At 35.3% G+C, this 20,438-nt stretch overlaps 3 protein-coding genes across 3 annotated transcripts; 1 reads left to right on the top strand and 2 right to left on the bottom strand.

Annotated features, from left to right (window-relative positions):
* On the top strand, nt 1-2,146 carry LOC122310764 (protein CURVATURE THYLAKOID 1A, chloroplastic-like). Its single transcript, XM_043124901.1, has 5 exons — nt 1-380; nt 990-1,084; nt 1,187-1,294; nt 1,484-1,555; nt 1,890-2,146. The coding sequence occupies exons 1-5, from the start codon at nt 221-223 to the stop codon at nt 1,953-1,955; spliced, it is 501 nt and encodes a 166-aa protein (XP_042980835.1). The 5' UTR covers nt 1-220; the 3' UTR covers nt 1,956-2,146.
* A 3,068-nt stretch (nt 2,147-5,214) lies between these two features.
* LOC122310775 (eukaryotic translation initiation factor 1A) lies at nt 5,215-5,994 on the bottom strand. The gene has a single exon (XM_043124912.1). It carries the CDS (start codon nt 5,805-5,807, stop codon nt 5,370-5,372), a length of 438 nt encoding a protein of 145 aa, XP_042980846.1. The 5' UTR covers nt 5,808-5,994; the 3' UTR covers nt 5,215-5,369.
* Nucleotides 5,995-6,619: 625 nt separating this feature from the next.
* LOC122310746 (BTB/POZ domain-containing protein POB1-like) lies at nt 6,620-11,463 on the bottom strand. The gene is made up of 6 exons (XM_043124885.1): nt 11,106-11,463; nt 9,470-9,595; nt 9,032-9,153; nt 8,845-8,908; nt 8,359-8,638; nt 6,620-7,766 (listed from the first exon to the last, which is right to left on the bottom strand). Exons 1-6 carry the CDS (start codon nt 11,290-11,292, stop codon nt 6,953-6,955), a joined length of 1,593 nt encoding a protein of 530 aa, XP_042980819.1. The 5' UTR covers nt 11,293-11,463; the 3' UTR covers nt 6,620-6,952.
* Nucleotides 11,464-20,438: the final 8,975 nt, after the last annotated feature.

Genomic DNA, 20,438 nt, shown 5'->3' with positions numbered 1-20,438 from the left:
ACCAATCAGGAAGATGAGTTTCTCCACGTGTCGCCCTCTGGAATCAGCCCGGAACTACACCACAGATAACCAAACCAATGGCGAACAAGAAGTAGAGTGAAGAAAATCCCAAGTAACAAGGGGACCAAGCAATCGAAGCCAACACCACATTGGCAAATAAGCTGAGCTGTTGGGGATAGACATATCGTATTGCTGTCCACAAATCTATCATCTTCCATCCATGGCAGCAGCGGCGGCATATGCGACGGCTTACGCCAACACCGCCGTCTTAGTCTCTCGTCTCCCCACCACCAAACCCACAGCCCGCTGCTCTTATTTGCCTCTCCTCCCAACTCGCTTGTCCTCCACATCTTTCCCTGCTTCTGCTAAGCACTTTGCAGGTATTTCTTTTATCTTTTTCTCTTGAGGCATTTGGTGCATGGTGGAGAGTAGAGTTAAGAGTTTAATGGCTCATGTTACTCCTACAGTTATGGAAATGCATACTGGTTTTTGGAAGCAGCTCAGCTTTTTGGACTTCTTGATTTGCTTCTTTAAAACTAAAAGAAGCCCTGTGGCTTGAGATGTAGAGATGTAGTACATGAATGTGTTTATGTATCTACTATATATACTATTATGAGACAGTAGAACCGAAGTACTCGGGTTTTACATTGTAATCAAAGGTGGGCATTGAACTATCATGCAATATGTGCACAGACAGACAATGCTAATGGATTTTGGCTGCCCCAGCTAGTGGATATTGGTGGTGTTGCTTTTGCCCTTTCCGTTTCTAGCTTTTAAGATGAATGAATGATTGGAATTTTTTTCCTCTCTATAATTATTTCTCAGTCATCCGCTTGTGATTGAGCCAGGTTTTCATTTCTTGATTTCTTTCTATGTTTACAAGTTGCTTAAACATATACACATTACAAACCAAATATTTAAACAAGAAAGCTAAATATACAATTTGGAAAGTTTCAAGCAAATATCATTCTTTTTTCACTTTCAAGCAGAGTCCCGTAGGTCTTCTCTGCTTCGGATCAGAGCCTCTTCAGAAGACTCGCCAGGCCTTGACACCAGTGAGCTATTTTCAGACTTGAAGGAGAAGGTGAGAGAGAAGCAAAATTGGTTACTAATGATATACTATTTTGTTAGGAGTAAACAAAAGATGCAATGGTTTAAAATGGTTCCCTTCTTTTGTAATAATCAGTGGGATGCACTTGAAAACAAGTCAACAGTACTTCTCTATGGAGGTGGGGCAATAGTTGCTGTTTGGCTTTCTTCTATTGTAGTTTCTGCTGTCAACTCAGTCCCTTTGGTAGGTGATCTCTTTTAAAATCAAGTGCTCTGGTGCTTCCATTTTCATTAAATTGGATTATATCAACAGGATGTATGCTATTCAGGTCCTTAGTTGGCTGATTAACTTTGCATGAATTGCTGTTACTCTCTCATCCCCGTCAAAATTCAGATTTTACTCTGACATGATTTTTTTTTTTTTTTTTCCCAGCTTCCAAAGATTATGGAGTTGGTAGGGCTAGGATATACAGGATGGTTTGTCTACCGTTACCTTCTCTTCAAGGTAAATATGAGAGACTACAAAATCTTTCTTGCTTTATAGGACCTTATTATTATCACATATTATGTAATTTCATATAAGATAAGTCCGTGATTATCATTCACGTATCTGCCTATTCATCATCCTTTCATCACTATCTGATGTGGCATCAAATGATTGATAGATTAGTAAAAAATGACAAAAGGATGATTGAAAAACACGAATAATTTTTCAATAATTTAATATTACACCAATTAATGTTGAATGATTGGAAGGATGAAGAATAATATTTTCTTCTTTTTCAATGAGATCTATGATCCTCCTCTTGATAACATATGATATTATTCTTTGTTCTCAGTCAAGCAGAAAAGAACTAGCTACAGATATTGAAGCATTGAAGAAGAAGATTGCGGGAACTGAATAAAATTCATATGATTTGGTAGCTGGTGAAAGCTTTATATTCGTCTTCAATCATCATCTTGTTTTGGTACTCTGTATTTCATGTATAAGAGGTAATTGTATCCTGTAACGTAGAATAGGTTTTCTGTGGATCCTCGTTACTCTTGTGTTTCCCTTTTTTTTCTTAATAATAATGAATTAAATAAGACTTTGGCAGATCTATGTTTATTGTTTATGGCTCCAGATCAATTTCAGCTGCAGATTATTTCCCTATGTTTATGAAAGATTGATGTTTTAATGAAGCTTGCTCCTAAACCTTGTAATTATAGGCAAGGGACCACAAGATAAAAATAAAGAAGACTAATACTACGTACAGTTGTAAAGTGTGCAAGCGCTGTGTAGTCTCTTTGAAAAAGAGTGGGTTCCACTATTAAAAAATTAATTTTCTTTTCATGTGGGCTTTTTATTTATTCATATTTTTCAAAATGATTGTGCAGTGCTTACATACTCACAACTGCAAATATCATTTTTCTTTATTGAATCATCGATGTCCTCTCAAATGTATTTTAGATGAATCCTGCATTCATTTTCCAATAGAAACTTATGAATTATATTTTATCCAAAAAAAAAAAAAAAAAAGTTGGCAAAAGACTAAAGTTGTTTGCTCTTCAAAAAAATGGTCGTAATATTTGGGATTCTCACTTTTAGAGTAAGAATTGATCTTGGGATAAAATGTACAAGAATCGAAGAAAGCATTATATCTAACGAGTAGTAACAATTTACAACTTTTTTTTACATATTTTTAAAAAGAAAAATTAAATTTTTAATTGTAGACTCCACTATTTTTCAAAGTGACTACATGACACTTACACACTTTACGACTATATGTAACATTACTCTTCAACAAAATAATTGTAAAAAGGGCTTTAAAGGATTATCACTTACAAATGTGTGAATCTAAACATAATCATAGTGATATTGATCCTATTTCCTCTATTCAAGCGTGTTTATTCCGCAGCAAAAGCTAAGATTATTTTTAAGTAATCAGGAAGAGTCATGTGAAATGTCATCAAGTTTAAAATATGATCCATAGAGAGAAAAAAGCAACACTCATATATCTTATTACGCTGGTTTGGTATTGCTTATTAACTGTTGATTTTTTATTTTTCGAAAAGCAAGAACTGGTTCAAGGGTTATGAATGATGTCACCTCAACACAATGAGATAGAAACCGAGATTAGATAATATATAGTGTTTTAAAAAAAATTAATTTTATGATTAGTTTCTTAAAAGTTATATTTCTTTATTTTTGATTAGGAAATTCAGATTTTATCTTTCAATGCCAATAATTTCTCTCATTCCCATTCTATTAAACTCTTATCTTACTTCTATCATGCTTTAATATAATGTGGCATTATCTACAAAACTCTCAACTTATTATTTAAAAAAATAAGACTAGTTTATCTAATGGTTGATGGTTAATGTCATATCAACACAATGTGATAAAAATGAGATAAGATTGTAGCATATGGCGTGCCCTGCTCATTTTACTATGATATCACATTATTCATCAATTGTGAATTTATTCTTTTTAAAATATAAGATTTGATCTAATAATTGATAGATAATACTTTGATAAACACATGTGATAGAGCTAAGAGGAGCATGGCTTAGGATGAGTGGAATGGAAATTTATTGAGGCAGTTATAATCAGAATGGGGTTTCATCAAAGGTGGACAGATCTTATAATGGAGTGTATCTCATTGGTCTCATATTCTATACTGATCAATGGTAAACCATAGGCTCCATTCACTCCATCTCGGGGCTTAAGGCAAGGTGATCCTCTTTCACCATATCTATTCATCATATGTGCTGTGGCCTTAACAGCCCTTCTAAATCAAGCTGAGGCAAATGGCAATATATCTGGACTACCCATTGGGAAAAATCCAGTAAGCATTAATAAACTTTTCTTTGTAGATGATAGTCTCTTATTCTACAAAGCAAACTCGCTGGAGTTGAGTAGAGTGATACATATTCTAGAACTTTATGAAAGAGCCTTAGGTCAGATGCCAAACAAAGAAGAGACCTCAATTTTTTTTTTTTTCAGCGGGAATACTCCTCCAGAGATACAAAGCACAATAGTGGATATTGCATAGGTGAGATTAACTGGATCCTATAAGTAGTACCTGGGGTTACCAGCTGCAGTTGGAAGATCAAAATGCTACTTTCCAATCTCTCCTTGATAAAACATGGGCTCAAATTTCTAACTGGAAAACCAAATTTCTGTTTGCAACAGGTAAAGAGATACTATTGAAAGCTGTCCTCCAAGCTATTCCAACCTATACCATGGACATCTTCTTTTTACCTTCCTCTATCACTCAGAAACTGAACAGGATGCTGAAGAAATTCTGGTGGGGACAGAATGATGAACACTATGGATTAAATGGGAACATATGGGTTTAGCAAAGGACATGGGAGGTCTAGGCTTTCAAGATTTAAGAGGTTTCAATCTTGCTATACGGGCCAAGCAAAAAGCTGGAGGATGCTACAACACCCTGAATCATTGCCTGCAAAATTTTTCAAGCAAAAGTACTTCCCTCAAAAGGATCTTTTGGAGTTCACCTTGGGAAGCAGGCCTTCCTTTGTATGGAGAATTATCATTGCAGGCCAACAAATGCTAAAGAAAGGCCTGATTTGGAGGATAGGTGATGGTAGGAAAATTTTAATTTGGAAGGGCAGATGGATCAAGATCACACTCCCTTATGGTTCAGTCACCTATAGTTGGAATAGAGGAGGATGCTAAGGTAGCTGGCCTAATTGATCTTATCTCAAGTTCTGTTCAAGTTCACAGAACCAGCTGAAGACTTAAGTAATAAAAAATTTCTTGTGAGAAGATATGGAAGTTCTGTTTTGACATAGACTGAACCAAAGAACTAACGTTACCGTGAGTTAGCTTATATGTGAAAGAGTTCACAGGTAGAACGGCAATGGCCGAGCATGTCAAATGTTATCTGTTCTGTGCTGTGATATATATTGAATAATGTCCAAATAATCTGGCTCATCGGTTTGGGTTCATTTTGACTGAGGACAGAATCGTGACGTAATACAGCACTGATTGGATAAAGCTGGTTTCAAAATTGACTAAAATTCTATGGCTCTGATCATGGTCAAATTGCAAGGGCAAATAACATTTTTGAGGAAATCATGAAGAACAGTCTCAAATCCAGTACTTTCTTCATGCCCTTCTCAAATTCAACAAAGTTATTGAACGACCAGGACAGAACATAGCCAACCCCTTTTGGTATTATTGAATAACAAAAAGCAAAACGTTACATATTGTTCGTTCTAGTATCAGAAAGTAGAAACGCAAGCAAAACACAGAGAACAAAGTATACTGAATCTAAAAACCCAAACCTTATATTTATTTGGTTTTTAGAAATTTAGATCTTATCAATATCCTCGTCCTCAAACTCAATGTAGTCATCTCCAGCAGCATCGTCTTCCTCGACCAACCCACCGGCAATCCCCTCGTTCAACCGGGTTGTCTCAGGCAGCTCGCCGTAGGCCTTCAAGAGCCTAGCCTCGTCGGGCATGTACTTGAGGATGACGTCAGCCTTATCGTCCTGGTAGTCCCTGAGTCCCACGAGAACGATGTCCCCGGCAGCGATCCACACCTTCTTGTGCATCTTGCCTCGGATGTGGCAGAGCCGCTTGGTGCCGTCGATGCACGTGGCCTCGCATCGACCGTTCCCCAGCATCCGGAGCACCTGCGCGTACTCTTGCCCGTCTTCCTTGAACACCAGCTCGCGTTTATCGTCGTCCGCCTCGTTCTTCCCTCGCTTCCGGTTCTTGCCTCCCTTACCCTTGTTCTTCGGCATCTTGGTTTAGGGTCAAAAGCTATACCGCAGGTATCGACGATCGCTCTCTCTCTCTCTCTCTCTCTCTAGCTCTCTGCAAATCCCCTGCTTGATTTCGTGAAGAATACTTTTATAGAGGTGTGAGCGTGTGAAGGGGGTGAGATATACATATTCGCTTTTTTTTCTCCTCTTTAAAGAGAGCTTTGGCGTGCAGCAATGGGACGATGCTGCATGCGTAGTGGCGTATTTACCCTTTTGCTGCTTTAGGGCGTGGCCACAGGCTACGATATTTTGACGCAGATCTATCTTATCTCATTTATATTGTAGATATTTACATAATATTATTTATCAATTAATATGTTTATTTAATATAGAAAATTTATTGATCTAACGGTGCAAGGAAAGTGAGATGAAAGTGCGGTTGTATATCGAGAATAAGAATTGCTAAACAAACACAACTTGCAAAAAGGTTGGAGGACTTTTAAGTAATTTGCTGATGCTATTAACATCAAGTGTGTCCGGCGCAACCTGGATCAAGTGCATCACCAAATCATGGACACGTAATCCGTGACGTTGTAAGAGAGAATTGGATTCCACCTGGAGAATCAGATCCAAATCTTTACCAAAATTTTGATCCTCCACAAGAAGCCGAGAGGAATATGTGCTAGCCAGGGAATGAGTCATAAATTGCATACATTTTATCTGCCCCCAAAATAGCTTTTCCTACCCATCAAGACATTTATGATATGTTTCTCGCCTCACTTTATGAAGTTATGAACTGCATGCACTCACAACGCACCTCAACAAACAGACAATCAACAGACCATCGCAGATACGATCCAACAGATCCAAAGCATAGTCGCTTGACGGAGGCCAAGTACTCGAAACATTAATTTGGGTGATACAATCATGCTGCCACTCGGTTCCATGATTAAAAACCCAAAAAATATTTTTAGCTTTTGCGACCTATTGAGACCCATTTACAAATTTCCCCGTTCCTTCTAAGGAGGCCCCGACTGCCTGACACCTAAAGTATCTAGGGGGCGTAATGCCTGATCATTACAAATGCTGTGTTTTCAAGTTCTATGAGAAAAGGTGCGGGAAAAGCAAAAGAACGAAAGGTTAGACCCACCCACTAATCGGCTTTGGTGAACAGATCGCGGGAGTCACTGCTTGATTGTAAGCTCAGCTCTAAGATGGAGGACGCCATTTATAAAGTAGAGACTATCCTCACCCATGAAAGAAGTCCAGTTTGTGCCAAATAAGTTTCGGTAGCCAACTGCTTTCCCCCCAGTGAAGGTGTAGTTGCCTTTGTATTTGCTGGCAAACTCCTCTGTTGGCTTTGATCTTGCCGCAAATTCATAGTCTACCGCAAAAGTCACCGATCCCTTTTCCTGCATCCCTAAAAACAGCCCAAAACAGTGGGAGGAGGTCTGCTGGTCCATGTTACAATGAGCTGACAGGAAGAAGCCTTGGCCACCCAAGTGGAATGCCTGAGAATACACTCGTCCAGAAGGGAACAAATTTGCACACTCCTCCCGCTTCAGGTCCAGGTACACCACGCACTGCTGCCTAGGAAGTTCAAATTCTACCACCTTGACAGGGCGATACTTGTAGGCTCGCTCCACATAGCGGCGAAACCTAATGGCAGACTCGTCTGAAGCTTGAATCCGTTGGCGGTGTGGTGCCTCAGCCTTAAAAAAGAGGGCCTCCATAACAAATTTGGATGCCACCTCATGATCAAAATCATTACAGGTTAAAACCTTCCTAAGCTTCCGGCAAGTCATGTAAGGGAATCGAATAAAGCGTGCCAGATTTTTGCCAATGACTTCTCGTCGCTCCTCCAGTTTTGGATACTGAGCCCTAGCCCATTTCAACATAAAGTCATAGACAGTATCCTCTGATGCAACCTGGAGATCATCACTGGACAATACGGCCTCTACTCCAGCAACGCGCAAGTCCATCAAATCTTCTTGGGACCTGGTCAAAAGTGGCAAAACCCAGAAGGCAAATCGCATTTAATTTTCATAAAGATGAAGAAAACATCAAGTGAAACAATAGCAATAGCAGCAATAATGAATAGTTGTGCTCACCTCTTTTTTTGAATAATGTTTATCGTCAGTTAATTAATAGATGTGCTCACTTATTCTGAATGCCATTGACACTTTGCTGATTGTGTGAATCAACTTCGCTATAATGTCGCAATATATGAAACTGCTTTTCATGTTAACTGATATTAAAACCTAAGGATCTTGTTCCTCTTGTTTAACCAAGCCAAAAGGTATAGGTAGAAAATGTAACATATAACGTATTGGAGTTTCTGACCCATGGCTAATAGTAAATTGTGGCATTTTCCTCGTGTAACAAACATGAAGAGAGAATTGCATGACTCAGGTAATCTGTGAGGAAGTTTAAAAATGCTTTGACAGGTATTAATAACACAACTCTTACCTTTAAAAGTAACTTTTCTGATAAGAAAAGACTAAAAGAAAATAGGACTAGAAAAGAAAGGGAAGACACGGGGAAGGAAATGAAGATCAAGTCATATATTGTACTTGGAATTAGAACTTACTTGTTGATGTCCTTATAGCGGTCAGCAAGGTACCGCTTTGCAGTGTCAGTCAATGGCTGGATCGCATCAGCTATCAAAACACTAGAAGGAAGCTCAAGATAATCCAATGCAGACTTCGGTGTCATTGGGAGATTCCGCAATAGTCTGCTGCAATACCTCATGCATGAGGCGACCTCAAACTTGTCGGCAGCCATAAGAACTTCCAGCAAAGCGGGAGCTGTTGTGACGGATAAGGTATTACTGTACATAAAATTCAAAAGCTCCATGAGGGCAACTTCCTCTGCATCAAGGGGGAAATGAAAAAAATTGTACGTTAAATTTGCCAAGCACAATCAAAAAGCTAATTAGTTTCAAAAAATATAAAAGAATAATGGTAAGAAAACAGGAAGTTTAGTATGTTTTAAGAATAATAGTTAGAAACAGGAAGTTTAGAATATTTAAAGAATAAAAGTAAGAAAACACGAAGTTTAGGATATTTCTTTATACCAGAGGCATTGATACGAAGGGTTATATGTCGCTGCTCTGACTCTCTCATCCCATTTGAGAATAACTACAATAATAAGAGGAATGAAAATCCCATTTAGCAACAGTAAGAGTAATTTTCTTTTTAAGTAGCAACAGCACAAGTAAACATGGGTAGAGCCACCTTAAGGTAAGATATAATCTATTATACCTTATAAAAGAATGGACTTTTGGCTGCCAAAATAGGAGAACTGATATGCAATGTTTTGACTCTTACAACTACCGAATGATCCATGCTCCAGCTAGAATCATTGCTATTGCCAGCTTCATCGCCTATGAGAACAATAAGCAAGCTTAGAACACATCACAAGATAAAGTTCTTAGAAGAAAATCTAGCTCTAGTTGCAAGAAGATCAAGTGAATTTTACACATCTCACTCTTCACCTTTTAATATTTAGGTAATTGTTTGGATGATATTGTACTTATTGAAGTCCTAAACAGGAAGCTATCATTAAATTTTGAGAGACATGGATCAAGCAAATAGTCTTATTTAAAAAGTAAACCTTTTCTCAATTCAGATCAAACCTTTTCTCATCTTTAAAAAACACAAGATTAAAAAGTAAACATTATATTTAAGATTGATACAAACCTGAAGGTGATTCTTCACTCATTGCATCAGCTTCCTCATCTGGATTTTGACAGGCCACACATTCATCCATATCAGGCTGGTTACAGATCAAAATTGGCTCCACATCCCATGATGTAACATCCAAAACTGGAAAAGAAAGGAAAACATTAAGCATGAATCGGAAAGCCAGCACACAATACACATACACAGAAATGAATCATGATGGAATATAAAATCTTCCATATGCCAAACTATGTTTTGGCATGCTCTTAGACATGAGACCATACAACTTAAATATATTTTCATCCTCGAGGAAACCAGATACTTTCATGTCTCCTATATCAATCAATTCGAACAAAGTCAAGAAACAAAATGAAATCTCACTATAGGTATATTCAATTTCCAAACTAACATTTCTAAATACATTGCCAATGAGAATCATAAGAGGTGAATAAGAAAGCTTATCATCATGATACATATTTGGGACATCATTCCTCCAATAACAGTTAAAAGCACTCAGGGATGGCGTAGTAAGCAAGCAAATAGGCGCAAACTCCCAGTTCTTTCTCTTCAACGACCAACCATTCAAGGATAGAGCTTTCCTTTGGACAGCCTCTATAGATTTGAATGGGCAGAGTCTCGGTGATTTTCTGGTCTCTTTCCCTATTCCTATTTAGGTATTCCTACGGTGTACTGTCAAGTTAGGTGCAAACAAGTCTGATTCACTTGCTTATTGGAGAAAATAAAAGAAAAAGCTCAAGCAGAACATTTCGTTTCATAGTTTCAAGCTTTAATAATACCAGAATGCATGTCACCAAAACAAATATAAAGCAATAACAATGTCCAGTTGCATAGAATGTGGATGGCATGACAATGATATACTAAAAAGCCATATCTCCCGTAACTTTGGTTCCTGGATAACAGATAAATAAAATCTCAAGAATTTCCAGCACAATCATATGAGTCAAAGGAGCCTGATTTTCTCATTTTCTCAGGCATCCTACAAGTAAAGACGCATCAAAATAAGAATCTCTTTGTTTTGATTTCATCAGTGCAATTGTCCGAGCAAGAACCAGAAAATTTGAAATTACACGACCTCAATTACTTGGTATTCAGGCTTGGTTGAGTGGATTTTAACCATTTACTCGTCACATATTAATTTCATGGTCGGTCCCTCAAGTTTTGAACCAATACAACATTCCCAACAGATCAAATGTCACAATATCTAATATTTGGCCCCACTTTCCAAAAGCCCAGACACAGACCAAGCCGCTGCCCTCATTCTTCCCTCCTTTCCCTCGATTTTCTTATATTAGTAAGCAAAGCTCTCTAGATAATAAAATAAGAACTTCTGGATGCGTGACAGGAACTAATACACCATCTTTCTCCCCCTCAACAACCACACAGAGCCCAAAAAGATCGAGCGGAAACCTGTAAGCTTTCGAACATCTAGGACTTGGACTTCTCTAACTGAAGCATCCAGATACCCAGGAAAACAAAGCAACTTTTTAAGCAAACAGTGGCTCATAGAACCGAATTTCCATTTAGGATTTAACCTGCTCCAAGTTCCACTTATCCCACATAACTATCAAGCATAAAACCCCAGAAAATTAGTCTTCCCCTTATCAAACTTTTTAAAAAACAAGCAGACACTTACCCTCAGAATCGGGCCGGTTTTCCAACGGATCTCCCACGATCTCGATCCGGAGCAACCGGTCGGAGAAATTGCTGTCGTTAAAAGCGAACCCGAAATCGGCTTCCCCAGCCGACAGACCGCGAGAGAAATCGGAGTCCATCACCGTTTTCGGATCGAAAAGATCCGAATTCATATCCAAATTCCTCATTCCACCAAAACCCCCCAAAAAAGCGAAGAAGACGGCGTGCCCTGCCCTAGACGGTGGGGTTTTCCAAACCCTAACAGACGAAGTCTCGAAGTTTGCGTGATATTGCAAGAGCCTGAGATTAGACTTTAGAGCCAATAAACAAAAAGGAAAGGCAGACGAGCGCTGTAGTTAATATCCAAAGCGACCGACTCGTGACGTTTTTTTATCTTTCTACGACGATCTTCAATTTTGTCAATTTTGGCTTTGCAACGTGGTCTTCAGTGATTGGTCAGTTTTCTTAACATTATTTATATCGTGCACGAGGCTGTGTTTCTTGGCTCGACAAGAACGAGGGAAGAAGAGATGATGATAAAGAGAGAGTTTTTACGTCGCCATCAATATGCACGAAAGCCGCCACAATAGGTAATGATGCATTGAAATGGATTGGTTTATAGAGGAATGGTTTTCTCTTAAAAAAGAAAAGAAAACATGTAGAGATAAGCGTCGGGTGAAGTGGCATGTAACTAAAGAGAACCAAACCCACTAGTCTGGTAAATTGACAGAAGACGAGGCCAACAAGACAGAGTGTGAGTGGTTTATTTCAATCTTGGTGGCCTTTAAATTGATTTTGTTGTTAAACTATAATTTACTTTATTAAGGGATTTTCTTTGTTGATGTTGTTTGTCTCTAAATATCTTGTTTTTTTTTTTTTTTTTTTAATTTTATTTGTTTATTTATTTATTTATTTTTATTATAAGGTTTTCTAGAAAGGTACGAAATTAGAGGGGTATCAGAAAAAGATGAGTTGGATTAATTTCGTTTTTATTTTATGAAAATAATGAGCTGTGGGTTTGTTTTGTTAAAAAAAAAAAAAAAGAATTTGAGGGCTAATGAGTGAAACAACTTCATTCAATAATAATGAGTACCGATTACACATACATTTCAAGAATAACATATTATTGCTTGACAATGTATGAAATGGAATGCCACTAAATCTATGGATCATCTACATTTTCACAAAATCTAGTCGAAGTATGCGTTACAGAATTTGCTTTGTGAGGGATATTCCGGAACTCGACAATTGGAAATCCTAAATACAAATACTTGATATAAGCTAAAATAGCAACATGGTATGACAAATCCGTGTCACTAAAATTCAACATTGTTACAATAGTTTGTGAATCACTTTTAACTATAAGCTTTTGAATGCCCATATGAGAAATAAATTGCAAACCCATGAGAATAGTTTTTCCTTATTCCACTGAGGTACTTCCATGTCTATGAGGTCACTCATTTTTGCATCATAGGTAATACATCTCAAAGTCAACGATTCTTTCAAATTTTAATTCTCTTAAACCGTTCCAACTCGCCACATACAACCTTCTTGTAGAAGCCACTTAGCTTGACTAATCCCTCTTCAAGCATATGAAAGATGACTACCCAATGAAGAATCAAGAAATGAAGAATGAGAAAAATACCTTGCCTTGAAAACCTTATGACATAAAAACTATTTTGAAGCAATCTCTTCTTTGCTAATAAGGCCAAACAGTGCAAGCCCATCCCCCCAACAAACTTGGATTTGCACATGTTGTCCAAGCTTATCCAATGTATTTGCCTTGCACTTGACTTCTAACCCCACTAAAATTGTGCCATTAACTTTTCTAGATCTTTACACAAGCAAGATGTAGTTGGAAACGACTCATGGAATATGCTAAAATGGATTGTGCCACAACTTCGATTAAAATTTTTTCCCTTGCTATGATCAAATCTTCTCCTTCCAACCTTGCAGTTTCTTCCAAACTCGGTCCTTAATAACACTGAAGACAAGTCTCTGATCGACCAATAAAAGAAAGCAACCCAAGTACTTATCATGGGCAACAACTCTTTCAACATTCCACCCTTCTTAGATACTTTCTCTAACCTACTGAAATATTTTGAATAAAGCAAACTAAAGTTTTGTCCATATTAACTTGTTGTCCAATTGCCACCTCATATTGTCGCAACAAAGATTGAATTTGAATATCATCTTCAAGTGTAGTTTGACAAAATAAGATACAATTATTGATGCAAAAAAGTAATTATTTATTCGTGGGCAACCACTATAAAGCTGAATCCCTATCAAACAACAATAATTTTTTGCCATATTCTACAAGGACACTAAATCCTCAGCAAAAAGCAGAAAAAGATAAGGAGACTGTGGATTCTTGTCGTAAACCCCTAGAAGGAATAATAAGCCATTTAGGAACACCATTCACCAAATTTGATTAACAGATGGTGGAAATACACATCTGAATTAAAAGATATAGAAATCCACTTATCAATAAAATCCATTTTGACATTTTCAAGGAAACACCATTCCACTATTGCATATGCTTTACTCATATCATGTTTAATAGACATAAAACCTTTCTTTCCCTGAGTTTTATGGTGTAAGAAATTAATAAGCTTGAAAGCAACAAGAACATTATCAATAATTTTTCTTCTTGGAATAAAAACATTTTGATTTTCCGAAATGATGAATGGTAAGATTTTCTTTAATCTATTTGCCAACTTTAAATACTAACTTGTAAGATTTTTATTTTTTCTTAATGGTTAAGAAATTGACTATTAGTAAATTTATATATATATTTATTTTTTTCTTAATGGTTGAGGATGTTTAAAAAATGATTAATGAAAAATAAAAAAAAAAATTCATTTGTATTAATGTAAACATATGGTGGGCATATTCGGTAATCGGCCTAGCATTATCCATACTAGTAATTCTAGCTCTCCTACACCTTAGTGGAGTCTTGGAATGAAAGTACTTTGTATTTTGATCCTCATCCCTTAGCCATTGAATCTTTGATCTTTATTTCCTCAATCTCTCATCTCTGTCTAGTAACTCATTAATCTCCTCTTTGAAGTACTAGCATCTATCTCGTTTTTAGCTCGGCAGAGAAGACTAGTAACTCGTACATATCTCTAAGCCTGCCCTACTTATCACTCTTCTGAACCTGAAGATTTCCAAATTATTCTTATTCCACACTCTGAGGATTCCTACCACACACATCGATGAAATTACAAAAGATACAATACAACTCCCCTTAGTAAAAATCCAAGTTCTTCTTAATAACAACCTCACATTCAGAAGATCTAGCTCAAATGGCTTCAAAATGAAAAGGCTTGAGACCAAAATCAACATCAGACTTCCAACCATATAAAGTGCATGTTTAGAATTACATAGTAAAATATATATAGCTTTATGGCTTATAGGATATTTTTTAAGTAATGAGTTCTATTATTAAAATGTTATTTATTGTTTGACAAATTATATGTTTAAAACATTTTTAAAAATATTATATTTATTTAGAAATAAATTAAAAAAATATTTTCTTAAATAGAAATAACATAATCAGGTTAATTTTTTTTTTTTTTGATGGAAATATGCTTCAGTGCATTCATTCATAACGAAGTTAAAACTGTGACTTATCAATACAGGAGAACCAGACTATAAGTCGACTAACGCAACTGCTCAGGAGCTTCCCCGTCAACAAATTTCTTTGTGACGGACATTGTCTAAACTTCTACACCTTCTCTCCTGACAACAGTCAAAAGAGAAAGCGCTCTGTCAAAACAGAGCTAAAAACCACCTTTTTTCTCTAAAGAAAAAAGGTACATCCACGCTCCATCCTCTCAAGGAGGAGGAGTACAACCACACTCTATCCTCTCAAGGAGGAGGAGTATCAACACCTACATTCCTCCAAAAGAGGAGTAGGACAAAACACTCACATTCCTCTAAAAGGAGTGGGACTCCAGCCTATTTATTATTAATAAAACCTAATACAACTTACAAAAACCAGAAACTTAAAAAAACAGATAAAGGCCTATTGTGCCGTGGGGGCCCAGCCCAAGCCAAGACCCTGCGTGTGTGCCCGTGGGGGCCCAGCCCAAACCAACCCGTTAGGGTTGCGTCGTTTCATTCTCCCGCCGCCACCCACTATCCCTGTAAACCAGCCTGCACACGAGCCGGCCGCTCCACCCCGATGCAAGGGAAAACGTCACTGACCCAGGTGAACGCACGACAACCCATAAAACCACAAGCCAAAAACAGAGCAGCAAAGCTCCATCGCCATCAACCTCTTCCATGGACGCCGTCTCGCCCCGGCCAAGGACCGCCATCCCCAGCTCAGACCCATAACCCACAACTCGAACCATACCCAGAGTAGCCCCGCCTCGCCTCGAACCACTTCTCCAGCTCCCTCACCGTATGCCTTCCTTCCTCGCCGTTTACCCTCCACCTACGCCGAAGGACCACCGAATGATCCCCGGAGCAGGAACACCACAAACGACCCATGAACGTCCATACCAAAACAGAGCATCAAGCTCCGTCCCACACCACCTCTTTCCCACCATCCCCTCCTCCCCTTGTCCTGCAGAAACGGCCTAGACGAACATCCGGCACCCTTTATATGTAAGAGCCGACACAAAATACAACCAGACTAAACTAGGAAAGCAGGAAAACAAAAGTAAAAAAGAACATGAGAAAGGAAGAGGGGAGGGAGGGAGGAGCCGAGGCTCCCACCTCCCTCTGCGGAGGATTTCTGACTTGCTTTCTAGAAAGAGGCGGGAGAAAGTTGCCTAGAATTTTTATCAGCACCGTTTTGATTGATAAGAAGAGAAGACAAATGGGTTAATCAGGTTAATTTTGATTTGTTAAATGAAAGCCCTAAAATTAATTTTGGTTGCTTTTGTTGGTGCGGTTATGGTACAAAATAACAACGTGGCTTTTAAGGCAATTTGATTGGGAAATGATAAAGGTACTATTGAATAACAACTTGTATAGAATAATGTAATAAAATAGTATTATTTTAAATTTTATTTTTACTTTTAAATTTGATTGATGTGCTTAAATTTAATAAAATATATTATTATATTTAAAGATACCTATAAATTATAAATAGATTATTAATATATCACTGTTCAATTTAATTTAAACAATAAAAGTTGTTTCCTCAAAAGTTGTGTATTGATAAAAACACAATTATTTTTATAATTCTTACAATTTTTTTAAATATAAGATATCTTTTATAAATGAGGACTTGTACGACTGACCGACGAGACATCCACCTGGTTATTAATTAAAAAATAGAGAGAGTAAAACAGGAGTCCCAATTTCCAAAGAAAAAATCTTCACAATCTTTCAATATCTCATACTCTACATTTTTTTTAATTTTTATTATTTTATTTTTTATTAAATATTTAATATATAAATAATGAATAAAAGAATTAAATTAATTTAAAAAAATAAATTCAAAAAAAAATATTAAAAAAATATTAAAAAATTAAAAAATAGTGAAGTGTGGTGTATTGAAAGGTTGCGTAGCATTTCCCATTCCCAAATCCCCATGCCACTTTCCTCCCCCTCCCTCACTTGCAGATAAACAGGAGCTCAAGCTCATCGATTAGGATTTTTAATTTTTTCTTCAGCATTTACCTCCAGTGTCTCAGAATATCGAATTTTTTATAATTAGAGATTTATTATATATTCTGATCAAAATACATTCTATATTCACATATCTATTTTAGAGAAAAAAATTTAAGGAATAGATAGTGATTTTTCATATTTGAGGAATCACTATTAAACTATTTTTATTAATATTTTATTCTAATACATAAAATAAATTATTCTTTCAATCATCTACACTTTTTATCATATTCATATTTGTTATAGTTTTAAATAATAATTTTAAAAATAATTTAAATAATTAAGAAAATATAAAAAATAATTTTAATAATATTATCGTACCCACAAAAAAATAATTTAAATTTTTGTTTAAAATATTTACTAGAGTAATAGTTCAAAACATAATAAAAAAATATTGAGTAGTTAAGTTTGTAAATAAAAGTGAGAAAAAAATAATAAAGAAAAAATAGAGAATTATTATTTTAATATAATAGAGATAGTATAAGAAATGAAATATAGGAGGTTTTAGAAAGATGAGTAAAATTTAATATTTTTTTTTTAAAAAATATCATTTTTAACTAAATTATAAGAAATTTTATAAGAAAATCAACATGAATGCCCTTACATACAGCTAATTTGAAATCCGTTATTCAAGAATCTCAAATCAAGATGAAGTGGATTGAGAATGAGCTTCAAATCACTCGAATAGAATCTGAATCAAAGCTACAAAGTCTGATCGATCGATGAGCTTGCTGCTTCGAAACAAAACCAGGAAAAGTTAATATGGTTAACCATGAAAAGGTGTTTAAGTTGTTGGAGAATTACAAATCAGATCAAGAGAAGTTTAAAAGCACCGTGAATGGTCTTAAACTAAAGCTCACATTTTTAGAATATGAACCGGAACAACTTTCGACTTTTGAAAATGAAGATTCACTTGCAGAATATGGCACATCTTCTTAATGATGTTTTGACTTTTAAGAATGATCTTCCCGCAACCAAATTTGAAAAAGAGAGATTGGAAGCATCACACTTCTGGCTATGGAGAATGTGAAGCTTTGAAGACACAGAAGAATTTAGTGGTTGAAAAGATCTTTGCCTTAGAGAACTGTACTTGTAAAAGAGTTGCACTAGAAGAAAAGGCGCAATGTGTTCAGGAAGCTGAGCTCGGCCAGATCAAGAAAGCAAATAGGCAATATCAACAAAAGATACGGCGACTACTTGAGGAAGAAAAAGATTAGTGTGTAACAAAAGATTGGGCCCTTGAAGAAGAACTAAAGCTAATGAAGGATGGAAAGCAGAATCAGAGAGAGTCCAACGGTTCTAAGTTTCGTAGTTTTTCTAAAAGGTAATATTAGGGATCCCGTTCAAGCATCCCGCTTAATATATATTTTTTTAAAATTTTTTTATATTATGATTGAGAAAATATTGTTTAATAATATTGTAAATTTTATTCTATTTTTTAAATATTTAAAAGTGTTAAAAAATAATATAAAAAAACACTTTTAAATATTTTTTTAACACTTTTAAATATTTTTAAAAGTGAAAGAAATTTATAATATTATTAAATAATATTTTTTTAATCACTATATATATATAAAAAAAAAACTAAAAAATAAAATGAACGGATCCCTATCATTTTTCTTTTTTAAAACCAATTCCTAAGTTACTCCAGTCCGTGAAGGAGTAACTTTGGAATTGAGAGGGTTCGGCCAAGGGGCTCCTCGGTTTGAATTGAGAGGGGCGAGAGGCGAATGTTTGATTTCCTTTTGTTTTTTTTTAAATAGCTAGATGGCAGTAGCTCGGTCGGTACAAATCATTGGTAGAAATTCTCGGTGGGAGTTGCATTTTCTATTAATAAATACTATTAGCACAATGTTACGGGTCTACATTCAATATATAGTATTGTAAATAATAATTCTGGATGCATAAATTATTGAGTATTGGAAGGTTATAATTCTGGTTCGCATAGATATTTTGGTTTTGCCATCATTAATATCATATATTATCATAGTAGCTACTTGGTCTTGTTATAAATACTATCGAATAACGTTAGATATAATCATTAGTTGTATATTTGTATAAATGTCGCATATTTTTTTTAAAAATGAGTGACATTTATGATTAACAAATTATTTTTTCGTATGAGTCGTATATTTATTCATTTTTTTCAAAAGGAATGCACGGTATTTATACACTTTATAAGTATAAATATTATTTCTCTATACAATATAGACAAATTAATCAATTTTTTAACCAATCATTTGTTCAAGAAAATCCCTATGAATGCTGCTCATAACGTCCTTAGTGTAACATAAGGATCTTGACACGAGATATCTTTTTAAAAAAATGTGTATCACTATTCTCAATACTTAGAGCAATAGCATTAGATTCATTAAATTTATTTTTAAAATTTGATGAAAAGTACAAATTTTTCTTAAATCCAAAACCTTCATATCTATACACTACAACAGAAAGTAGTTTTCCCGATGATTATAAATCGCCGAGAAAAATAACATCGATTTTAAAATTGTCGCATCTTTGCCGGTACTATTCTTCTACTTATGATATATTGCGGTGGAAGTAAAAAATCGCCACTAAAAGTAAAGGATTTCCTAGCAATTAGAAAATCGCTAGGAAATGTGTTTTCGGTTTTTTATCTCAATTGCAGTGATGAGAAAATTGCTGGTAAAGGTTTTCCCAGCGATTTTTTCATTGCCGCTATTGAGTTTTTTGGTTTGTGAACTCAATAGCGACGTTTATTTAATCGCTGGTAAAGGTTTTCCAAGCGATTTTCTTATTGTCGCGATTGAGATAAAAAACCAAAAACATCTTGGATTAACCATTAAATTTATTAAAATAATAATATAATATTATTTTTTTAATAATACTATTTTTAATTTTTTTTCATATTTTGTAATTATACTAACCATATGTACATTAATAATTTAATTTAGTACTTAAATAATTGATTCCCAACTAATTTAGAATAAAATAAAATAAAATATTAGTTTGAAGATGGAATAGTAGACCTTTAAATTTGAAGGAAGAGTAATAAATACTGTAACTCAAATCTTCCTAAAGATTCATTTGATGAATCTAATGCAATTTCATTAAGTAAATTTATCAAAATTTGAAGATGTATTAACTTTTGATAAAACCAATGCTAAAACTCTTAGGCGGTAGAAAATATGAGTGTTGTCTTGACTTTACCGCATAACACACTTCACTATTTACAACAATCACGAAAAAAGCCACATTAGATCCAAGATTTACTCTTAGAAATAACATGATTGTTATTATATAGTTTGATCTAGATCTTTTATCGTTAAGAATAAAGCAATGGAAAAAGCTAGGAATCTTGTTGGGGATTCCGCTTGGAGCTATTGCTCTAATTTCTTTTTAGTTTTTTTACTTAGTGATGACAAAATATTGTTTAATAATGTTATAATTTTTTTTTTTATTTTTAAAAATATTAAAAACTAATATAAAAAAAAAATATTTTAACCTAGTAGAAGCTGGGTGGCGACCCTAAAGTAATTTAAGTTACGAATTATCATAAAACAATTTGTGACATATTACTAGCTAGCTAGGGTTAGGTACTTCATCCTTTCAGATTGACTGCTTGGCTACTGAGAATTTTCATATAAGAATTTTAAGTTTTAAGATTAAATGTTAAAATATTATATTTTAATATTATTATTATTTTGGAATTTGAAAAAGTTAA

Source organism: Carya illinoinensis, chromosome 1, assembly GCF_018687715.1.
Source record: "Carya illinoinensis cultivar Pawnee chromosome 1, C.illinoinensisPawnee_v1, whole genome shotgun sequence".
Classification (NCBI taxonomy): domain Eukaryota; kingdom Viridiplantae; phylum Streptophyta; class Magnoliopsida; order Fagales; family Juglandaceae; genus Carya; species Carya illinoinensis.
This window is presented reverse-complemented; position numbering and strand designations above follow the sequence as displayed.